Raw genomic sequence first — 25,997 nt, 5'->3', positions numbered from 1 at the left:
TTTGCAGTGATTCATAGCAGTTTAATTTCTTAAAATTTCGATATCCAAGCACTAAAACAAATGTTTAAAATGAAAACTTATGAAAACTGTTCAATTGTGTTGGCTATAAACCAATGAAAACAACACACATACACTTCAATTTACGGACATTTCATTGTCGTTATAATATTTAAAAAAACAAAACAAAAAGACAGCAATTATCTACTACAACCAGCTATTCTTGAAGCTGTTCATTTAGTAGCTGTAATCCATTGGAATATTTTTTGTTACTACTAAAATATGTTTGTTACCATGACAATTTCGACAACGGTCTGTTGTCTTCATCAGATGTATCATACTACGAATATCGGCAATCTTCGGCCTTGTCTGTCAGTTTCCGTAATATTATTTATCTAAGGAAGACAACAGACCATCGTCAATACTGTGATGGTAACAAACATATTTTAGAAGTGAAAAAAGAGCTTTATTCCAATAATACCAGCTATTTCTATTTGTCATCGTTGTAGAGAGTAGAACAGTGCAAGAACAGTAGAACGCCTCTAATTAGGCGTCCTTTTTGTAAAAATAAAATGCTAGTTAGTAAGTAACTGATTTACTGAAAAATGATGATACAAGGCATAGGAAACATTTTTTAAAAACAAGAAAAGAAAATCGGCCGGTATCTGGGATACAAGGATAACCAATTTAGAGGGATTAGTTTAGTATATTTATTCAAACATGCACAGTGATATCAATTTTGAGGGTAATATTGAAATATCACATGCGCGAATTTTATGCGCTACGGCTCACTGATCTGAATCCCAGCGGTCGCTTGCATGGAGCGCTGGCTGATAACAGAACATGCCAAAAGGGTACATAACAATAAAAGAAATTTTTCTATGTTTTATATAAAATTCAGCTACTTCAAAACAATTTTAATACAATTTCGAGATTTTCACCCCGTCGTAGATCTGTTTTTTCCACAAGATATCCACGCATGAAAACGAAAAGAAAAATGAGTGTTGAATAGTTTACAGTGAAATACAAGTCAACTGAAACCATTGTACCCTCATATTGCCGCATTTCAGAGAGCGAACTGTAAAATAAATACCTTGCTTTCATTTTCAAGCAAACAACTCGAAAACATGCATGAAAAGTTTCTTATTTCATGTAAAATTCATTTCATGAGTTCAATAATGCGCATTTTGCCCCCGGTTGACGCGAAAATGCACGAAAAATGGGATAATCAGGATCAATTTGTTAGTTTATATTTCATTCACAGTAATACATGTACAAAATAAATACATACATCATAGTTTGAACAAGGTAAGAATGAAAGTCACATAGTCTTAAAGAATTCTTCTCTGATTAATGTATTAGAGACTTCTTTGGACTGAATCACGGAAGCACATTTTTCACCCAGTTACTACTATATACCATATGGGTTTTGTTCGTGTCATAATTATTTTATGACGATTTCTGTCGGTATAATAAAATATTGCATTCGAGAGTGTGACATGAAAATCGTTTACGCCTCTGAACAAGAATATCAAGCCTTTGTTTCACTTTTATGAGAAATAAAAGGGGAAAGATGAAATTTCCTTGAAAATCATTCAATATACCTGTGCCTTTTTTTTTTTTTTTTTTTTTTTTTGTCATTTCATCGACGATCGGCTTTTTTAAATCACCCTCGTGAGAGCAAGATTTACATATTATTTTATCTTACATAAATATCCAATGCAAATTTTCCATTATACTTCCATTAGTTTAACTAGAATGATGTATCATGCCCACCAGTGATTTTATAATTCCTGCGCAAAGCCGTTATTTTCAATTTATGCGCATGTGATATGATGCATAATTTCATATCACATGCGCAACTACGCTATTTTGGTTTTCTATGCATGTGATATTATTTTTTCATATCTCCCATTGAGATATCTATACTTTCGCATTGATAAAAAGCCTGAGATGATACATTTTCATAAGAAGCGTTTAAGATATTTTAGGATTAAATGACCTTTTCTGGTGTTTGTGTATGTGTGAATCCGGCCTTCATTATGGCGCCTCGGTTGATATGCATATATCTCGCGTTGAACATTTTGCATATCACCCTTTCAGGAATTCCTTTGTGTGCGCTTTAATGTGTATGTACTTTTCTCCTATTTAACAGCCTTATTTTATGAGCTCATCAAACGGGTAAGACACGGAGATCAGGACAAACCGTCAACAATAACGTCACACGCACAAAGCGCCGCGTTTCAAATTGAGTTGAATTATGCAAAATCTAAATCGAGAAGGTATGATTTTTATTAGTCCATTTAGTGCAGGAATTCACAGCAAATTTCTAAAAAAAAATTACCGCGCCGTTTTTTCGTTATACGCAGTCAAAGATGCAACAGTGCGTAAAAAACAGGTACGTTTATAACGTTTTGACGTTTAATTTTTGCTGATTTACATATACTCGGAGAATTAACGACAAATATATAGTAATGTTTTCATAGATATTTACTTCGTGATTTCAGTCTAGTTTGAATTTTAAATTTTGATGCACTAATAAAAAAGATACAACGAGAAAACACAGAAACACCCCGATTTCAGTTAGAGCCGATAGATGGCGCTTTGACGTCATTATGTTGCTATGGTACCGACGTCAGAATAAAACAAAAAGTTCATAAAACCAACGGCAGTTGTATCACGTTTATTTATTCCAAATTTGAAAGGAATCCGACGACTTTTTAAAATTCTCGACAAAGGGCGCATACTACCTTAATGCTGGAAAACCGATATTTGTTCACGCTTGCTGATATGATTACAAAACTAGCTAGTAAAGTCAATATTGGTTTTAAACTGGAGGCTTAAACTATTCTGTAAATTGTTTTTCAGTCCGGGCATAAAGCTCTCGTTTTTCACAGTAGTTTGTTAAAACCTGTGTGTTTTTGAATTGTGTGAGTGGACCTTGGTCCCCTGACGCCTGCGGCAGCTTCCAGCTCTCATTAAACTAAAGTTTTTTAATTGGTCAGCATTGGTCAGTTTTTATCAAAGGCTAGAGTTACGTCGGGTCAAAATCGGGCCAGAAGCGCTATAGTTCTCACTACTGATTTCTGACAAGATTGTTCGAATTATGCCCCTAGGGTGAAAATAGGCCCTGCCCCGACCTACTTTCTTGTTTTTTAAGATTGGGTGACATGTACAGTTTTACACACTGGTCTTAAAACTAACTTTCAGTGACCATGAATGTGACCTACTGACCTACTTTCTGAATATTTTAGCATCAGTTTTACATTTGATACATGTAGCTCATATTACTCAGGTGAGCGATCCAGGGTCATTATGACCCTCTTGTTTGTCGATTTTACTGCTTTGTTTACCTTCGTAACATGTTTACTTTAAGTAGAAACTTAGTTACGATGCTTTAAATCAAAAATGTGCTGTAAATATGTTAAGCTTGACACAGAAGTAGGTGTCCTCAAGACACATCATTTTATACGGCAAAAATCTAATCCTCATAAATCGTCACTTGAATTGATATCGCAACAACTAGGTTACAATATACTCTAACCTATACATTTCGTTTCGAAAATATGTGTGAAAACAGATGTCTCCCTTCGGAAGGGATTTTAGTATTGATGTAGTAACTGTCCCGTAATGTACTGTTACGTCGTTTTTATCAGTTCAGACCCATAGGAGTTCAAATGTGAAATGATTTATAGGTGTTTTATTCAAATAACTTCATTAAACATTTTCCATTAACTTTAAATCGTTAGCAAATAAAAGATTGCTTTCCCAATTCTGTAAAAATACTTATCTGTTGTGTACTACTAAAAGACGATCCTGCCAGTATTCTTTGAATGTTGATTTTCCTGTTTAATTTTTGTTCGTATTCGACAATTAAATTGAAACATCAACTGATGTTTATATCTATTTGTGGCAGTGGAAATTGTGTTAAAGAAACAGCCAATTTATTTCCTTGAGTGTGAGGTAAATGTAGAAAGATTGGGTGAGTTAAAATAATTACTGTATAACATTTTTGCATACAGATTACGTTTGTATTTGTCTGCCAATTTAGTATGTAAGCAAATATCTTAAAAGTGTTGTCGGCATGGTCTTTCCATGTGAGCTTAGATTCATATATGCGTTGTTTCAACAGTATACCCTTTTGTGCAAGTTCGCACTAGCATGACATCCGATACCTGTAAATTGATTTCTGGGAAACTCGAACTTCGGTGTAAAAGATGTTCGCACCTTCGGCGTTCAGGTTAAGTTTCAAACATGAGAGTCCAATTTTTGATATGTTTCCTTACCGATATACTAGATCTAGATTCTAATAATGACGAAGGGTTAAAGAAAACTTTATTTCATACAGGTTTAAAGAAATTATATAAAGGATGAAAGAAAACAGTATATTACAAATTTCAGGCTATGCAGTTTACTTTAATCACTTTCATTCATTTCAACAAATATGAAGGCTACCGACCAAAACACAAAACAGTTCTATGCTCACACGTCAGTCCATCACAAAAAAAAACGGGACCCTATGATACCTTAAAACACAAATTATCATATTAGATATTAGCTGTTTCGCCATCAAAACTGTTCGTGCTAATGCAACAGGTAATTCACAGCCGATCTTGCAGTTATTTTAAATATATACAATATAGCAATTACACTTTATTTTGTTTTGTCGATCTACCTGTGTGTGCGTTTTTCCGTCAGTCAGAAATACAAATTACGGAACCTTCGATATCAAAAGGGACACCCATAAAACTTGATATGTAGATAAAGTTAAATGAAAATGTACAAAACGTGCGCTTTTGTCTTTTGTGGCTACTTTTATTAATTTGGTTACTTTGGCAAGAAAATGGTATAAATATGATGTTAATATTTTAAATAGGATAAATATGTACCTTAAAGTACAAACGTTTATTCAAGACATTTCCGCCTGAATATCAGATCTTTTGTTTGAATATTTCCAGTTCTTTCCGTGTACCAATCGTCTGATGAAGAAACTTCAAAACTGCTTGTAACGGGAGTACCAGAAAATGTCACAGAGGAATTAATGGTAAATTTTTTCGAAAACGAAAAAAGACAAGGAGGTGGTAACGTGAACAATGTTATCATTGACAAAGAAAAACGAAGTGCTGTTGTTGAGTTTAAAGAGGCAAAAGGTAAAGCATTTGGTACATGTTTATCTAAAAGGCTTAAGAAATATTCTCATGTAGAAATGTGTGGTATAAAACCTTTATTTAATAATGAGTCTGCATGCTTTTAGGTCTCCGTGCTTCGTAGAGCATATCTATTATCAGTATGATTCCATTCCATTCCACTATTGTTTAAGAATAAAATCATTATCGTTTATGCCAACTATGGTATTAACAAACACTATATGAAGCTAAGACCTATTTGGCTAGCTGCTTACCACTAACAATCTTAAGATTTTACATTCAAGTATACCAAAGATGATTTTTCCGACTAGATATATTTTTAAATAAACAACAGAAGTCAATGCTGATAATTCTAAACACAGGTGACAGTAGCGTACGTAGGATACAGTATGGGTCCACGAGCCATATACACTTAAATACATAACAATTATTATGTTTTCTAATGAAGAGAATGCCAAAACGTTTTTTTGATTTTTTTTGCTCCTGTGACATTGAGCCATTTGAAAGGCAGATATGGCATTTTGACATGTACACTGCTTCCTGGTCCGTAATTTTTTGAAAGAAAATATTTCTTTACAAATGGTTGTCCGTCGTTTGGGCAACTGAATACTCTTTCAGAAAAATCTTACTTCAAAGGCCAGTTACAAACCGTTTACGCACAGCGAGCGGTCAACGGGGTAAACACGGTAGTTTTTTCTCTATCCGAATAATTCCACACCTTTTCCGCACCAAAGTCTTCCCCCTAAAACCCCAGGTACACCGTGTCAGTTAAAAATAGCGTTAGCGGTCGGAATGGGCTAAATGTAAACTGACTAAAAATAAGGTTCAGTCCTACCCTACTTAGTTTCTTGCCAGTTACTATTTAATTTGAATATAGTAAATAATCTTTGTGTACTTGTTTATATTCGGATACTGTTCGGATTTTATCGATACGTTTGAAATACGTAAACTGTCTTCGCTAATGAAAACGATCTTTACAACTACCGTCTTGTCATCGACAATCATGGAAGGTGGAGGTAATTTGCGAAAGCGAAAAAGTTAAATAGCGAATCTGTAAGTAACAAAGTATGATTGAACCTTATTTTCGGTCTTGTTACTTTGCATTTGTCTGTTCTTAACGGTTATAGCTTTATTTTGAAGTGTCACGGATGGCTTGGTGTGTTTTAAAGGGAAGACTTTGGCGCTAAAAATGTGTGGGATTTATTTGAATAGAGAAAACACTACCGTTTTACGCCGTTGCTCGCTCGCTGTGCGTAAACGGTTTGCAACTGGGCTTCGAAGTAAGATTTTTCTGAAATAGTATTCTCTTGCCCAAAAGACGGACAACCATTTGTAAAGATTTTTTTTTTTTAAAGAATTGCGGTCCTGGAAGCAGTGTATATGTCAAAATGCTCATATCTACCTTCCTAATGGCTCATTGTCACAGGGGCAAAAAAGAATCAAGATAACTTTTTGGCATTTTCTTCCTTAGAAAACATAACAATTGTTATGTATTTAAGTGTATATGGCTCGTGGACCCATACTGTATCCTAGGTACGCTACTGCCACCTGTGTTTAGAATTATCAGTTTTGACTTTTGTTGTTTATTTTAAAAATATATCTAGTCGGAAAAATTGTTTATATAAATCTAAAATCATAGCTGATTATAATGCTTCCAGTCAAATTCTGATCGTTCTATCAAGCAGTCTAGCTGAAAGAAAGCTCTTTATTAAAAGCTCAATGACTAACAACCACCCAGTGGCTGTTACTTCACTTTGAAAGGGATACTTTAGGGCAACTTGGAATGACTTTTATTATTTTTCACTAATCAAGATGTCCGCTTTTAATTGTATCCAGTTCCTCGGTTTTTTAAAGAAACGTGAGGATCAATAGTACACATGATAAATTGTAGAATTAAAGAAGAACTTATGTTGCTAGCCATTATAATGTGCAATGCATGGATGATGCATACCACATTTCAACTACTTTTCCATATTCAAAACACTAAAATTGGTTCGAAAATTGTATTTAATTTCAGCTCTGGATAAAGTGCTTCAGAAAAGGCCAATTGTCATAATGGGAACGGAGGTAAACGTTGAAGTATTTGGTAAGCGGCATAATTTATCTATTGAATATTTGGTTTGTCGTTTTAGCTCGTAGGCATCAAAGGTTCAGGATGATCATTTAATATACATGACTGGTCCATCCTACGTCCAGCGTCCATGGTTATGAGTAAAACAAAACATCTTTCCTGAAATTTGGTCAGAATTTCACAAAATATCTCTAAATCGTTCAAACCTTCAAAGCTTGGCGATTTTAAGAAACTATATATCCCTAGATTCGACACGGTTTTATCCCAAACTAACTTAAGCGAATTAATAATACTAAATTAAATTTAAATCACCATCTCACCCTAAATTTTTGTATCGGTGATAAGTTTACATATATAAAGAAATGTAATTAAAATAAAGATACAACTACTTATCCACAGAGTAATTTCGAATCTTGTTTTATATATATCATGTTCCCTTGTTGAAGCACCAAAATACAAATGGTAGAGATTGACAGAAGCTAATTCATTATTTGTCCCCTACCAGCGTGTCACCGGATATGACACATGGTTTGTTATCGTGTCCTTCCGTCAGTAAATCCATCTGTCAGTCTTTCAAAACGCGCTAACTTCATATTTTAAATAAAATACATTTTTCATGAACGTAAATATTTTGATAGATAGCAAAATGGAAAGTATGCCCCTTTATTGTTATGTTATGGCAGCAAATAGTTTTACAAAATATATTTTAAACTAAGAAAACTTACGAAACTTTCGTTTATCTACTTCTTTATTATACAGTGAACAAATATAAAATATCTATATGTAAATACCAATTCAGTAAAAAAGAGCTGAAATGCTTAATACATTATTGTTGTGTTTTACCTCGCCCTGTTAGATGGCAAGTGTCCTCAGACAACGCAAAACACCAGGATTGTAGTATCAGGTTTGCCAAGGGACATGTCGGTAGAGTTTCTGACAATATTGTTTGAAAATGAGAAGAGGTTTGGTGGTGGTCCAGTGAAAAACGTGGTGATCGATGAAGGTACGAACAGTGCAACAGTCGAATTTGAAGAACCTCAAGGTAAATAAAAAAATGATCATATGCCTAGTAAAATTGCTTGAGCTGCGGGGTCCCATCAAGTTATTGCTTTTAAGGCATACTTCTTTTCTTAAATGGTCCACTTTTTAAAAGAAATTCATTCCATAAAGACCTCTAGTTGTCGTGGCAATGGAAAAGATAAATTAAAAAAAAAATTTTTGTCAGAAACTGCTTTTCCGATTAAGTTGCTACTAATTTATTTTATGTTCTATAACTTAAAAACACAGCCTCCGAGTAAAATTCATGTAGCAGAATATGTACGCCAATTGCCCTTTTGATGCTGAGCCCAATGCAAGGGAGATACTAGTACCAAATTTTTATGTCTTTAGTATGACGATGTCGATGATCGACCTCAAGACCTATCGGGGCGGCCTGGTTTCAGTTTATATCATACATATATCATACAATAGTTCCTTTAATTATCTACTACAAACTATTGCGAAAATGTTTCTGATTCGTGGAAAAAAATGTTTCTGATTCGTGGAAAAACATGACCGCAAGAGGACGTAATCACTTTGCCCTATTTGTGCGTTGCAAAAACTTCAAAATCCTCCTGACAGAATATCAATATTGGAAACAATTTCACATTAATGATACTAATATGACCCCTCTACCAATAGTTTGGAAGTCTTCTGATTTGTGAAAGACATGACAGATGGCGGGATCACTTTTTCGTGGAAACTTTAATGTCGTCTTCAGAGACTGCTTGTTTGATTTGGAAACACTTTCTTTGGTGACCTTTTACTAATCTGAATTATTCCATTTCGTAAAAAGCTTAACAGCCCGATTGCACTTTGTATATATGTATATAGCGGAAACATCAAAAAGCTTGTCAGAAACTCTTGGCGTACTCGCTATAAAGGAAATCTTAAACATAACAGTTTAATCATGGCCGTCTTGCTTAAATTAAGTTTCTTAAATGGTTCTGATAGATTACGTTTAGGTTCAACCAGAGCTAAAATATACCAAAGCCGTTTATTAACACAATACAGTGAACTGTTTTATGGACTCTCACCAAAGTCTGTATTCAAGATTTACAAATGATTCCGTTTCATTGTCGTCTCTTTTTAGGATCATAACTGTCACAAGTATGAATGTATGAATTCATGCCAAACAAAAACAAAAAATCCTAAACAAGTAAATTTCAAAAACACAGTTTAAAAACTTGTCCATTTCATGCTCCCCGAAAGGGCAGCATATAATGGCCGTCCGTCCGTCCGCCCGTCCGTCTGTCCATCCGTCCGTCCACCCCACAAGGCTTGTCCGAAGTATTTCTCAGCAACCACTGATTGACATTTATGGAAACTTCATAGGAAGCTTTTGCGCAAATCATCTTTGTGTTTGGGTAAAATGATTTTTCACAGAGTTATTGCCTTTTAATTATTCAACAGTAGTATTTCAAGGCAACCACTTTTTTGGAATTTAGTCAAACTTCATAGGAATCTCAACTACAAGGAGTTGCGCATATTATCTTCGTATTCTGGTCGGATGATTTTCAATTACTTATTACCCTTTGATTATACAACATAAGTATTGTCATCAAAATCAGGAGTATTTTTGAGCAAACATTGGCTAGAATTCTCCGAAAATTCATATAATGCTTCACTTTAAGACAGGAAGCGCATATCTTCTTTATGTTCCGATGGAATAATTTTTCGGTGAGATATTTTTCTGATTATTCAACATAAATTAACTATATTTGCCCAGTCAGTGAATTCTATCTTTGTTCTTTAAATATGCTTTAATTATATTTCGGGGAGAATCCATCAGTTTTACTGATATTTTCGTATTTTCAGAAGGTTACAATATATCGTTTTGTTTCAAATACAAATGAAGTTGTTGAAATACCTTTATGTACCTTAAAGGGAGTAATTGCTACAATATATATATACATTTCATTTAGGGGTTTAACTAAGTAATGGGTAGTTTTGTCCCTTAGATAAATCTCTAATAGCATAAAGAAAAACTATGTTATCAAATGATGCTTAAATGTTCAAAGTCAGGTGATTGTCATTAGGGTGGTCATCATGACCCTCTTTTTATCTACTTTGACTTGAAATCTGAAATAACTGGACTCTCTCTGAAATAACTCAGTCTATTAATGACTATGCTAAAAATGGTGTCAGAAAGATAATGCAGACCCGAACGCTCTTGCTGAATGGGAAAAGAATATTTTTAAATCATAAAACTCGAGAAAAACCCTTTCTTATTATCTCTTAAACCCAAGTTTTCACTTCGACGTTTTAAGAAAAGAAAGCTTAATCTAAGTTACCCACGAATTTTGTTTTAACTTTCTAGTTTATAAAATTCCGAAAGTTAGATATAGTCCTTATTTTAATCAGATACTTGTTAATGTGTTGAAAGGTTTATCAAAAGAGGATACGATGCGAAAATCGTGAAGCACAGTGCATGTTTGGTGATTGATTCCTCTAAAGTTAATCGCTACGCTTTGCTATTTGATGGTGCGATGACTAACACATTGTACGATTCCTGGATGCTTTTCTCCTTAATCATATATAAAACGGACGGAGGGAGTGGAATTTTGTCTTGCAGCTTTCTTATTCGTGCCCTTAAAAGTAAGCTCTTGGTGCTATGACTTCAGACGAGTTGTTGAATACATTTGTTTAATTATACCATAGATTAACCATTATTTGATGTTAATTTTATATGATCTAGTATTTTTTCACTAATGTTAGAGCCTTTCTCAGTGGGGAATGCTTTTATTTACATTGTGTTGTCTAACTTAGTGAAAATAGTGTACGTGCGAGGTTGAGATGCCATAAACGCGTTTAAACCCCCAGTTTCCTTTGTATAGGTTACTGACCGTTCCAAGGCGGTGCCCCTATTTTTAACTTGTTTTCTATCTATCTTGTACTTTGTGTTGCATATGTTGTCTTCTTTGTTGTTAGCGTTTCTTTCGTCTTTCTCTCCTCACTCCCCTATCGTCGCCCCCTCCCCCTACTATTCCCCTTCCATTTGCGCTGCCTTGCTTTGGCATCCCCTCCGTTTCTCCGTTACTGATAGTAGTATAGTATTATGATGGTGCAAAGCCTTTGACCTCATTTGACCTCCAACCCTCGGCCCAAACTGACCAATGCTGACTCAGTACCCTTGGTACTGTGAAAACCTTTAGTTTGGTGGACGTAAGTTCCTGGGAGCTGGAAGCTGCCGCAGGCGTCAGGGGACCTAGGTCTACTCACACAATTCAAAAACCCACAAGTTTTGACAAATTACTGTGAAAAAATAAAACGTTTTAAATACATATAATATAAATGAGTTAACAGAATAAAATATATTGTTTGAAAGAAAGAAAATTTACTGATAATATAAATCCTCATTATGTTACAGCAAAAAAAAACGGGGGGTGGGGGATGATAATGGCTACCTGTTCATTTTGTGGAAGAATGGAATCAAAGTTTGTTAAAATTACAGGAGGTAATTTAGATATTCATAAAGCAATGTTACCTTTATTACCTAAGAAAGGTTTAACACTCCCAGGATGTAACTATTGTGGACCAGGAAATCCTTTAGATAATGGACCTCCTGTTAATGAACTGGACGCAGTATGCCTGGATCAGGACTTTTGCTTCGACAGTGGTGTAAAAAAAAGTAAATGTGACAAGCAAATGCTTTCCAACTTAAATAACACTTAATCAAAAACATTTGGAGAAAAGACTGCAAAACATTTATTTGTAAATCCAGCAATTAAAACGAAATGCAAACTTGGACTTGGACAAAAACAAAAGTCATAAAACGAAATAAAGGGGGTAGAGTATTTACCTGAACATAAGTCCTTGGGAGCTAAAAGCTCACTCAAAAAGACCCCCGAAATAACATGGAGTGATGAATTAGCAGAAGAATTACATAAACCTATTAAATGAAAATTTATGAAACAAAGAGTGATAGTTAGTGATATTGATGATACTTGGTCTGCTGATTCATTCGATATGCAAGCTTTTTCAAAATGTAAAAAAGTTGTGAAGTACTTGTTAACTGTTAAAACTGGAGAATCTGTTACTGATGCATTGGAAAAATTAATTTCTAAAGGTAGAACACCAACAAATTTATGGGTTGATGAAGGAAAAGAATTTTATAATAAAAAGTTTGAATCATTTTTGAATAAAAATAAGATTAACATGTATCATACATTTAATGAAGGAAAAGCAGTAGTAATTGAAAGATTTAATAGAAGTTTAAAAAGAATAATGTGGAAATATTTTACAGCAAATAATACTTACACTTATTTGGATAATTTACAGGAAATGGTTGATAAATATAACAAAAGAAAACATTCTAGTATAAAAATGACACCGACTAAAGCCAGTAAAAACTTAAATAAAGGTACTTTTTATTTTAATTTATATGGTAATTGTAAGATACAAAAGAGCAAACGAAAGTTTAAAATAGGTGATCGAGTTCGCTTAAGCAAACTTAAACGACATTTTGAAAAAGAATATACACCAGACTGGACAGAGGAAATATTTATAATTTATGGAATTAATAACACAAATCCCAGAACATACACTATAAAAGATTTGAATAATGAAATAATTCAGGGTTCATTTTAAGAGCAAGAACTTATACCTACTAAACAAAAGGTTTTTAGAATAGAAAAAGTTATTAGACGAGACTATAAGAAAAAAACAAGCTTTAGTAAAGTGGAAAGGTTATAGTGAAAAATTTAATAGCTGAATTCCGTTTAGTGAATTGGAAGAAATTTAAGTTTAATATATTATATAAATGAGTAATAAAATCTAATTTCTAATGGAATAGAAACAATAGATCAATTAATTATTCACTTGACTAAACTTGCTGCTGCTTACAGAAAAAGTTATAAGTTTTGGGGAAGAGTTAATACAGGATTACAAATTACAGCAAGTATGTTTGGTTGCTCGGCTGCATAAGCACTTGTTCCAGCTTTTCCTATATTTGTAGCAGTTGCTGGCGCTGTTCCATCAGTAATTACTATATTTATTAACAAACTTAAAGTTGAAGACAAGTAAACTATTTTAAAATTGCATCACCACAAAATAAAACAACTAATAACAAAAGCACGGATTGGAAAAGTATATAAAGAAGAAGAGAAAAAGGTTATTGAAGATATTTTTACAATACTGTTAGAAATGCAGGAAGAAAAAAGCTATTCGATGCCTCTCGAAATGTATATGAAGGAACTTAAACTTTAAATTTAACGGATAAAGAAAAAAAAATAGAAGAGTTGCATTATATTTAGATTGCTGAAAATATTTTTACGTGCGTTTTTTAAAGATTTTTTTCTATAAGTATATTATATAAATGGTAAATAGAAAGGTAGATAGAATGGTTATGCCAAAATTATCTAGCACTTTAGGAGAAATAATGAATGAAGATAGAAATTCATATAAAAATGTACTAAAAAGAAGAAACGTTATCAAATCAAAACTTGATCAAATAGTTAGCGATGAATATAAAAGACATGTGATTGATAAATTACAACATGTTCTAGATCCTTATCTTTGGGAAGGTAGTTTACAAAGGGATATAAATTTATTTGAATGGGATTGTGGTTGTTTAATTTTACCTCCGGCAGTGCCTTCATCAGAAGAGGAAAATAATGTAAGATTATATGATTGCCCTAGATCAAATAATCATCGAAACAACCCTAAAAGAGTTATTGCAACCGATTGTAAAACTAATGGAGAAAAAATCATATAGAAGCACTTACGCAGCATCTAAAGACCTTGATATTAACTCTGGATTAATAAAAATATGCTGCAAAGGGAAAAACCGAGTAAAAGGTCGAAAACTAATGAGAGAAAGTATAAATTTAAATATTTTAGATCTTCTTAAACTTTATTTTATGGTTTTTCTGCTTAACGATTTTTTTCTAAATATAATATATAAATGGCTGTAAGAGAAATTTAGAGGTCTTTAATAAATCAATATATTAAGTTTTTTGAAATTAAAATTACATATAGACAAGATCCAAAATATCAATTATATCTTACTATAGAAGACTCATTTGATATTCTTAAATCTGAACTTAAAACATTAAAAGGTATAAAAATAAATGTTGTTTTAAAAATAACTTCTGCGGAAATTAGTGAAACAGATACAATACATAAATAAGCTTATTTTTAATCAAAGGCTTTAATTATTATTAATACAAACGAAATAAAAAACACTTTACGGCAAGCCTTGATGAAATAATAAATAGGATTGGTAATTGGATTTCAGAAAGAATTGGCTAAAGAATAGAGTCAGTTGATGCCCATTATATAAATAGATATTAATATACCCCGCTGGCTGCTTCAAGTTATTTAGAATTACCAAAACCATTACAAAATTCAATGAAAGGATTAATAAAATATAAAGAATGAGCATGATAATAAATGTTTTAGATGGTGTAATTTGGCTTACAAATTTCCTGTAACAAAACATTCCGAAAGAGTTTCAAATTACAAAAAGCATAAAGAGGAACTCAGTTATAAAGGAATAAAATTTCCTGTTACATTAAATCAAATACCTAAAATAGAAACTCCGAATGATATTTCATTTAATATATTTGGTTATGAAGATAATAATGTTTATCCATTGTACGTATCAAAATATCAATATGAAGAACACTGTGACATGTTGTTAATTAATAATGACAAAATAACACATTATGTTTGGATTGAAGATTTTGTTAGATTAATGTTTAACAAAATAAAACATGCAAATAAAAGACATTTCTGCAATCATGTTTACAATGTTTTTCTCAAGAAAGAATATTAAATAAACATATTCCAAATTGTTTAGCTATTAATGGCGTTCAAGCTGTAAAAATGCAAAAAGAGGGAAGTAAAATACATTTTAAAAATTATCGTAAAGGCTTAGCAGTACCTTTTGTAATTTATACTGATTTTGAATCAATAACTAAGAAAGTATTAGCTGCTTTACCATCACCTGAATTTTCATTTACTGAACCATATCAAAAACATATAGATTGTGGTTACGGTTATAAAGTTGTTTCTTATTATGACGATAAATTCTCTAAACCAACACAAGTTTACAGAGGTCCTAATGCAGTTGATAAGTTTATAAAAAAAAATGCTTGAGGAAGGAGAGTATTGTAAGAAAATATTTAATGAAAACTTTAACAAAGATTTGAAAATGTCTAAAAAAGATGAAGCTTTATTTAAAAACAAACCTCTTGTCATATTTGTGAAAAAGAATATAAGGAAATTGAAAATCCAGTTCGAGATCACTGTCATATAACAGGAAAATTTAGAGGAAGTGCTCACTCAGAATGTAATATTAGTTTTAGACTAACACATAAAATTCCTCTTATTTTTCATAATTTAAGAGGTTATGGTGGTCATTTTATTATGCAACAAATAGGAAAATTTAAAAAAGAAATATATGTTATTCCTAATGATATGGAAAGATATATGGCATTTAAGGTAAGTGATTTGATTTTTATAGATAGTTATTAATTTATGTCTCAACCATTCGATAACTTAGTACAAAATATTCCAGAATTTAAGTACACATCTCAAGAATTTAAAGATAAAAAAGAAAAGAAATGAATTATTAAAAACAAAAGGTATTTATCCGTATGATTACATGGGTTCCTTTAAAAGAATTAAATAAACAAAATTTCCTCCTAAAAAGAGTTTGATTTTGTTTTTTTCAATTTTAAACGAAACACATATATCTGTGAGCATGCTAAAAATGTTTTGAATAAATTTGAAAAAAAAAAACAATGGGAGAATATCATGATCTGTATTTAAAAACTGACGTTTTACTTTTAGCTGATGTTTTTGAAAATTTTAGGAACCTATGTTTGGAATATTATAAACTTGACCCTTGTCATTACTTTAGTAGTCCTGGGTAAGCTTGGGATGCAATGTTAAAAATGACTGGAATAAATTTGGATTTAATAACTGATATTGGTATGTATCTTTTTTATTGAAAAGGGACTAAGAGGAGGAATAAGTTATACATGTATAGCTAATCGTTACAGCAAAGCAAATAATAAATATATGAAAAAACTAGAATCCAAAATTGAAATCTAAAAAAAATATGTACCTTGATGCCAATAAACTTTAAGGTTGGGCCATGTGCCGACCTTTGCTCTCTGTAATTTTTTAAATGGGTCACTTTAAAACGATATAAGAAATTTATTGCAAAAAGTAAAACTAACTTTATAATTGAATGCGATCTTGAATATCCAAATGAATTACATGAGCTTCACAATGATTATCCCATAGCTCCTGAAAAGATGAAAAGATACTTATTCAAGATCAATGGCTTTCAAATTATAGTAAAATATTAAAACGAAAGTTGAAATAGGAAAAAGTAATGTAAAAAAATAAAGTTCCAACTTTAATGAAAAAACATAACTATGTTGTCCATTTTAAAAATCATGAACTACATGCACAATTTGGATTAAAAGTAACGAAAATACATAGAAAATTAACTTTTGATGAAAGTCCTTGGTTAAAGATATATTGGTTTTAATACTCAAAAAAGATCTAAAGCAAAATATTCATTTGATAAAGACTTTTTTAAACTCATGAACAACTCTGTATTCGGTAAGACGATGGAAAATTTACGCAAAACAACCAATATTAAATTAACACTTGATGAAAATGTTTTATTGCTGTATATAGCAAAACCTTCATTTGTTAGTTCAACAATGTTTAATAAGAATTTGTTTGGTATTCATAAAGTAAAAGAAAGTTTATTATTAAACAGACCTTGTTATGTTGGAATGTGCATTCTAGATTTATCAATATATTTAATGTATGGTTTTCATTATAAAATACATTAAGGAAAAGTGTAACGTTTTAGCAAAGCTTTTATTCACAGACACTGATTCATTTTGTTATGAAATAAGTACTGAAGATGCATATGAGGATTTTTATAAGAACAAAGATTTATTTGATAATAGTGATTATGATAGTAATTCAAAATTTTATTTCGATAATTATAAAAATGGAATTGGAAAACTCAAAGATGAGGCTGCCGGAATTCCCATTGTTGAATTTGTCGGATTAAAAAAGTAAAATGTATTCATATTTATTAGAAAATGAAGTTAACATTTAAAAAATGTAAAGGGATTAAAAGTATGTTGTTAAGAAAACAACAGTTCATGAAAATTACAAAGATACTTTGTTTAATTCAACCCAAATTAACCATACCTTTAAAGTTACTCCTTCTGATCAGCACAGTCTTTCTAGTTATGTTATAAATAAAACATCTGTATCATGTTATGACGATAAAAGGTATATTCTTGATAATGGTATTAATACATTAGCCTACGGTTGCAGAACCATAAATTGTGAACTGAATATTCTTAACGTTTAAACCATCTATATAAATAACTGGATTTGTTTGAAATTGATCAGTATAATTAATAGAAATAGATTCATTTTTTTCTGTTATTTTTTGCATTGTAACTCTAAAAAAAAAATTTTCTTTGTTTTTTTAATTCCAATTTAACATCTCCTTTATTTAATTTAATTGCATCTATAAGAATAATTAAAATGCAATTTTGTTTGGTTGTTACATTATTACCATTTTGAACTAAACCAGGACTAGCATTACCAACTTTTCATTGAAATAATCCAGCAGCATCTTCTGTTGCAGATGTTAAAAACAAAAGAGGTTTTCTTATTATTTGTCGTTCTATTTTATTTCATTTTTCATTTATATTATTGAATATTCCCATTATATAAAATGGAAATAAATCAATTAACTGGATAGAATCTAACATAACTTCCAGCATCTATAACAAATTGAATATCTTCAGATCCTGACCAATCCGGATGAATACTAAACATCATTCCTTTGTTTAAATTAATTTTATTTATTTATTTTTTTAAATAAACACCAACCCCACGTATATGCTCAATTCCATTTATTTGACTCAAATCATCAGGTCCACTCCACCACTCGAGATAAATAACACCAAATATACCTCCTTTATGGTAATTTTTGATGATAATGTTGACTTCAGTTATGTAATCCCCATCTTGTTGGACTAATAATGCACTCTCTTCCAATCCTCCGAAATTGATAAATTTATGATTTGTTTTGATCAAATTGTTATAATCTGTAATTCTATTAGCTCGTAATCCAAATAATGCAAAAAAAATCTGCGGTTAATAAAACTCTTTGTTGTAACAATCTTTTATCTCCAATATCATATCTTTTTCCACCGATATGAATCTTTACATCTAGGAGTCTGTTATTGTAGTATTCAAAAAGAAATACTTCACGTCTTACTCTTTCTAGTTCTTCTTCTATTGCTTTATATCTATTTTCATGTTTAAGAATTACTCCAGCTAAATCATCAACTCGTTTTGTTGTAGCTACATCAGAAGCAGACAAATTGTCAACAGTATTTTTTTTGTTCTAGCTTACTGTGATTCTTGTCTTAAAAAAGAATGTTTTACTTTTCTAATTTCTTCAGCATTAGAGGTAATTGATTCTCCTTGTTAAACCTACAAAGTCCAGATCTTTTTTTAATTTTTTCAATTTTAGCATTTAATTTGTTAATATATTTTTGTAATATTTCTGTAAGTGTAATTAATTCCGCGTACTTTAAATTGTGACGTGTGTCGACAATACTAACCAAGTCCCGGAGTTGTTTCTTAAATTTTCTCTAAGGTAGAATTAAACTCATTTTGAGATTATCTAATGCAGTGTCATGATCACCACCTCTTTGTGAAGCTGCCTTTTCAAGTTCAGATTTATATTCTGCAAGTTTATTTGAAAATGTCTCTAACAGATCTTGATTGTGTTGTTTTTTTTGTAATGTCAGTATTTACTTTATTTTTTTCTGTTCTGATACATATTTTGTAACTTTTTCTCGGCTTCAATAATCTTGTTTTTTTTTTAATTCTTCATGTTTAATCATACTATCTTTTAATTCCTGAACTTGACTGTATATTATTTCAAAATTGGCTCTGAATACTTCTTTCATCTGAATATCTGTCAAATCAGATTTCTCTTCATGTTCTTTAATAGAACCAACCATAGCTTTCATTTCTTTTTCAATTTTACCTTGTAACTGAACTATTAATAATGAATTGTTTTTAAAATCTTTTTCTAATTCTTCAATATTCTTTACTTCTTCTTCTAGTGTCTGTTTTATACTTTTGGTGTCTTCAATGTTATAGTCTTCTATTACACTTTGATTTTTTTATAACACAAACCGTCTTGAAACTTCATCACTGGGTTTATCTGGATTTCCTAGGTTGATTATTTCATCACCTCCCATATCTAATGGTCTGTTCATTGTGTTATTAAGATCCTTATTTTTATGAAGATATGAGTCCATGTCCTTTTTAAGCTTTTTGAATTGTTTTCTACTGGCATAATCACTTAAATCAATATCAAATTTTACTTTACTTATACTGTCTGGTTGATTAATTTGTTTTACATCATTAAAAACCATTACATAATTGTTATATAATTCCCGTAAAGTTTTTTCTTAAAAACTTCCTTGGTTTTTCAACATATTAGAAATCATATTTATGTTTTGTTGCATTAGCAAACGAATCACGATTTATATTTTGTTCATTGCAAATCATATCATTTTCTACCTGGACTTTCAAATAAAATATAGTGTGAACAGTTAATTCGAATATCTTTTGGTGGTTTATAGTAAGACTGACTTAAATAAATAACAGAACAGTTTTTGTGACGTCCTTGAATAAAGTATTTTGTTATTTCATTTTGAACCTTTTTCTTCACATATAAAATCATCAAATAGTACTACATTTTGTTTTCTTGATGAATTGGATCCAAACGACGGTGTTAATTTAGACTTATTAGATAAAAATAAATATCCAACGCCGCAAAAAAGTTTTTGACTTATTTCGCAGAGAAGAAATAACTAAAAAAGATTTAAAAGACATTATAGCAAAAGCAGAAAAAGATAGAAAAAAACTAGACGGTAAAGCTACCGGAAAAGAAAATAAGAAAAAAGCTACAAAAGCTGAAAAAAATAATAAAAGATTTAAAAGATGAAGCAGATAATTTGATGAATTATAAAGATTCGCTCGATGATATTATTAGATAAAAAAAAGTATCAGAAAAAAAGGAAAGGGAATTAAGATATCATAATTCATATGAAGTTTCACCAAATGGACATTATGGTAATCTAATTATTTATCTTAATAAACTCTATGGTAAAAAAAAATTGATTGCTAAAAATAAAAAAACACTGGAAAAGAAGTAATTAACGTTAAGGTAGATAATGATTTGATTGATTTAATTAATAAAAGATATAACAATATTAAAACACATCCATTACTTTCTAGAAAAATATTTAAAAAATTAACTGAAAAATCAGGATTACCCATCAATAAAAGATCTATGAAATTTAAAAAAGTAATTAGGGGTCAAGGTTATGACTTTGTCCATGTAATCCAGAAGAACTGGTTAAAGACTTAGAACTTATTTGTGGTTCAATTGAAGCTGGAAATAATAAGGAAGAACTGCAAAAATGAAGGTATTAGCATAATTGATGAACTATTAAAAATGAATGAATTGTTACTAGAACAACATGAAATGTTATATAAAAATTATTTTTCTTGATGGAACAAAAAATAGTGTTAAGTTCTGAAGCTGTTAAAAACGATAATAAAAATACTCCAAGCGATTTTACAGTCAGATTCAGTCGTTCTTTAATTTTAAATAAAAATAAAACTTATGCTGTTGGTTTGGAAAGTATTAACACAATGACTTACTCTTGGCATAATATCAGTTATGAATACGATAACAAAAGGATTCGTTATAATAATGGTAAAGAATGGAGAGATATCATATTTACAAATGTTTCTTACAGTTATACGGACATCAATAATTATATCAGATAAACATTAATAAGTAATGGTGATTTTGAAAAATTTGACCAAACAAACATTGCTCCAATAAGTTTGGAGTTTGATTTGAATAGTTTTAAAATCTTAATTTCAATTCATGATAATTTTATGTTGGATTTAAGAATATCAAATTTTCATACATTGCTTGGATTAGAGAAAAAAGCTGAAATACTGAATGGGGAATTACAACACCAAATATAACTAACTTTGTGAATACAATTTACATTCATTGTGATCTTATTGATAATTCACTTGTTGATGGTAATTTTAGTGATATTATCTATGCGTTAAGTACTGCAGATTTAACAAGAGCTTATCCATTTCCAAAAGAGCAAAACAGTCGGATATTCTGAAATTAATAAAAATATTATAAATTCAATTAGAATATATAGTACAGATTATTTGTTAGAATAATTAATTTTAATGGAGTTGAAACGAGTTTTACACTAATCTTAAAAGAAATATAAATATATAATGTACAAAAAAGTTATGACAAAAATAAAGGATACTCAAACAATTTATACAAGGTCCAGGTACACTTTAACAAAATTGTTTTCATCTTTTGTTGCATCTTCAATTGGTAGTGCTGGAAAAAAAGCCCTGGAAACTGAAGGAAAAACTGCCCCTGAAAGTGGAACAAAAAAGATTGGAACGGAAGTCGGGAATTTAGCTGCTGATAAAATTACAGAAAAAAATAAAAGTTTTTTGAAAACCCGCTCAGGCTCGTAATGACGTTAAAAAACCTTATGTTTGTAATTTAATTGCTGAGGAATTACAAAAAACAATAATAGTAAAATAATGAGGAGGATATTAATATAAGAATAAATAAAATATTGTCGGGATGTGGGACTTCAGCTCGGCGTAAACGTATTAACAGATTTTTTTTTTTTAAAAAAATGAAATAATATATAATATACAAGTTTAGAACAAAACAGTATTGTGAAAGATACGAACTAACTCCTATTCAATTAGACACATCTTTAATTTCTGTCTTGGGAAATAATGTTAAACAATAAAAAAGTGGGTATCACTTTACAATTAATGAAAGAAGTTCATATTTTGATTGGTTTAATGGTTTTTTGAAGTAAGTTTTAAAGTTAATAAACTTGCTGATGGTAATAATTATGCCGATGGAAATCAAATTGTTTTAATTAATATTGCATCTTCAATAATTGATCAGCTAATAACTAAACAAAATGGAAAAATTGTCTATGATTGTAATAATTTATACAAGGTAATAAATGTAAAACAAAAATGTTGAACTATCTAAGGATTATGTAGAATCAACTGGAACAAACAAATTTATTTATATAGATAAAACCGACAGTGCTGAAAGTAGGGATGACCAAGCTGGATATAATAAAGGTTTTGCTTCTAGAAAGGTATTAATCCAGGGTGGTAATAATGTAAATGCTAAAATTCCGTTAAATAATTATTCATTTTTCAGGGTTTTGGAACAAATAATGTTACCCTCAAGTCAAATCCAAATAACGCTTTAATTAACAAATGATGATGAATTAATTTACAGAGTTAATGCTGCGGATGCAGGTAGGGAAATTGTAACTAAATTAATTTTGTGGTTTCCACGTTTAATTTTTAATCTATATGGACTTAATTTAATTTCTGAAAGATATATGAAAGCAACAAGTTGGAAATACCTTCGAGAAATGATAACACAATCTATAAATACACAACAGATTAATATAACTTTTAGAATAACTGCTGGTGTAACAAAACCCGAACATGTGTTTGTTTATTTACAAAGATCTGATAAAAGTAATTCTGATCAAAAGAACAGAACCCACATTTATTAGATATATTGAAGTTAATGCAGCATATAATAATTGCAGGCTGGAATCTTGACGTCTTGAAGATGGTAATGGTGCTTTTTATCCCGAAACGGAATATACAAGTATATCAAGAATTTTTGATGATGTTCTTAATTATTCTCATAAACAAATTAATAAAACCACTGGAAGTCTCTTAAATAGATTAAATTTTCAAAGTTTGTTTTGATTTGTTCATTTTAACTTAGAATTTAAAAAGGAAGGAATAACAGAAGATCCTAAGCATATTACATTACACTTACGTTTAAATACACTTCCAACTGCAAGATATCGTGTTTACGCAATTGTATTGTATGAAGAAACAGTCGAAACAAATACTATTGTGTCTGACGGAAGAGGGGTAGGACTCTATGATAAGCAGTTTTTAAATCCTACCAGGACTGAACTGTTTTGATATCTGTCTTCTGGCCTGTTTCGTCGGGCCCTTAAAGGTGTTTCTCTTGTTGCTCTGTCTTCTGAAAAGGCATTGAGTACATATGTGTTTGGTTTGCTTTTTATATACTTATACACGAGCATTTTTGTGTTTTACATGCCATGCCTTTTTGATTCCATTACGTGTGTTAGAGATTCACCTGGAGGGGATTACTTTTATTTACACTGTCCCGTGTCTTTGGAACATGGTGGGGGTAAGAGTGAGGTTGGGTGCGCACCATAAACCGGTTTAAGCTCCCCAGTGGTGTTTTTGCCACTGACCGTTCCAAGGCGGTGCCCCACTCTGTTCCTTTGTTTGTTCGTTTTGTCCTAATGTGTTGGCTTTGTGTGTGTGCGCGTGTGTGTATATGTGTGTGTATGTTTGTGGTATGCGCGTCTGCGTGCTGTGGGTTTCGTTTTGGGGAGGCTGCGTTTTTGGTACGTGGCATTCCCTGTTTGATTTTTGTCTTTGTTTGTTATTGTTTAAATAGCATATATATATATAATATATAATGGCATCAAATTACATTGAATATAAAGTAAATTTAACAGATGGACAAAAGAAAAACTTAGCGAAAGCTTACAACAAAATTCCGCACACTTTTAGATTAAAATATGAACAATTGCGTGGAAACTTTCCTTTGCTTTTAACAAGAACACAGATTAATCAAATTGAAAAGTCTATTAGAAATAAGAAGGGATTAGAAATTACAATTTCAAAAAAAAAGGTCAGTCAAGGTCAAAATGGCGGGTTGTTAGGAGCTTTGGCTGGTCTGTTAGGTCGGACAGTACTTCCGGTAGCTGCAAAAATAGTTCCAAAAATATTATAGCCGTTAGGCGTCGATGCCCTGTCTGGTCTTGCCACTACTGGTGTTAGTAAAATACTTAGAAATGGTATGATTTCGGTAGCTAATGATAAGAGAAATATAATGTCACCATATCTTACACCTAATCAAAGAAAACAATTAAGGGGAACTGGTGTAATTAAATTAACACAAAAACAAAAACAAGACGGCGGTTTCTTGGGTACGATTCTTGCTAGTCTCGGAATACCTTTGATTACATCCTTGTTAAGTGGTAAGGGACAAGGTCGATTCTTAACGGAGACCTTACAGACGAATTCCTATTGTAAAACAAATTATAAACAAACCAATTTCTAACTTTGAAATGTGAAATTACCATGGCTGGGTCGAGCATCGATAACTCGATCGCTCGAGCATGACACCTGGTCCCTGTATATTAATTTACTCTTTGTTGCTTATGGCAAACTCGAGCAGAGGTGTCAAAATTGTTCACACCTTCGGCGATCAGAATGTATCGGTAAATTTAAAATTTTCGCACGCCGTGAAAATTGCGTGGTCTATTCCCCAACTATCTTAAATGTTAGTTTGTCGGTATATTTGATCTAATAATGAGATTAATTATTGACGAAAGGTGGAAGAAAAATTTTATTGATCAAAATTGTTATTAATTACTACTTTTTTTCTGCGGGATCGAGAAGATAATTATGATATATATTATATATATTTAAATTCTTCTCATAAATGCTATATTTAATGGAAAACCGATATATGTTCACGCTTGCTGATATGATTACAAAACTAGCTAGTCAAGTCAATATTGGTTTTAAACTGGAGGCTTAAACTATTCTGTAAATTGTTTTTTTTTTTCAGTCCGGGCATAAAGCTCTCGTTAAACCAGAGGTTTTCACAGTAGTTTGTTAAAACCTTTTGAATTGTGTGAGTGGACCTTGGTCCACTGACGCCTGTGGCAGCTTCCGGCTCCCAGGAACTTACGTCCATCAAATTAAAGGTGTTCACAGTACCAAGGGTACTGAGTCAGCATTGGTCAGTTTGGGCAGAGGGCTGGAGGTCAAATAAGGTCAAAGGCTTCGCATCATCATAATGCTATACTACTACTGATTCTTTTTGCTTTGGGCCTCCTTTGCAACTTTGCAAATTCTTGGCTCTGAGACTGTGTTTGTGGTGTTCTGTTTTTCCGAGAAATCTACCCTTACCTATTATCTTTTGATTTTGTGTGCATACATGTATTGTTATGTGCGCATCCTTAACTGCAATGTCGTAAGTTTTCAGTTTCAAGAAGAATGCGTTCTCATGTTTCTAGTGTCAGTAAACAAAACTAATGAAAAATACATGATCAGATTGTACTATATTAGTGTTTCCTTTTCATGACGCTATAGCTGTGACAAATGTACTGCAGAAACGGCCAGTTATTGTTCAAGGCACTGAAGTACAAATTTCTACATCTGGTGAGAACGTTTGTTAAAACTTTCATCTACTTGTGTTAGAATTTATTTTAATAGGTTATTTTATCTGCAATGACAAATAAATATTACCTTTAACATATGCACCATAAATACAAATACAAGAAGATACTCGTATTTATTTTGAATTATATATCAAAATAACATGCCGTTCAATAAATCTTCTCCATGGTTTTGCACAATTATGACAACCCTCAGTTGTACACGACACGTTCTAGTACTCACTTGAACCAGATTATTTTTGCTTCAGTTTTATAATAAAATCTATGAAAAGATCCTTTGGAAGCATACAACACAACATAGCAAAACAATAGATGATT

The 25,997-nt window shown here is 31.3% G+C and overlaps 1 protein-coding gene across 1 annotated transcript in view; it reads left to right on the top strand.

Moving 5' to 3' along the window:
• The window catches only part of LOC123560062 (interferon-induced very large GTPase 1-like), an 82,140-nt gene that overhangs the window by 33,274 nt on the left and 22,869 nt on the right, over positions 1 to 25,997 (top strand). The window contains exons 10-13 of the mRNA XM_053517763.1: positions 4,956 to 5,147; positions 7,162 to 7,230; positions 8,072 to 8,257; positions 25,594 to 25,662. Of these exons, the coding sequence (XP_053373738.1) occupies positions 4,956 to 5,147; positions 7,162 to 7,230; positions 8,072 to 8,257; positions 25,594 to 25,662 (516 nt within the window). The remainder of the gene's footprint in view (positions 1 to 4,955; positions 5,148 to 7,161; positions 7,231 to 8,071; positions 8,258 to 25,593; positions 25,663 to 25,997) is intronic.

Source organism: Mercenaria mercenaria, chromosome 11, assembly GCF_021730395.1.
Source record: "Mercenaria mercenaria strain notata chromosome 11, MADL_Memer_1, whole genome shotgun sequence".
NCBI lineage: Eukaryota > Metazoa > Mollusca > Bivalvia > Venerida > Veneridae > Mercenaria > Mercenaria mercenaria.
The sequence above is the reverse complement of the archived record's forward strand: the minus strand, read 5'-3'. Positions and strand labels throughout refer to the sequence as shown.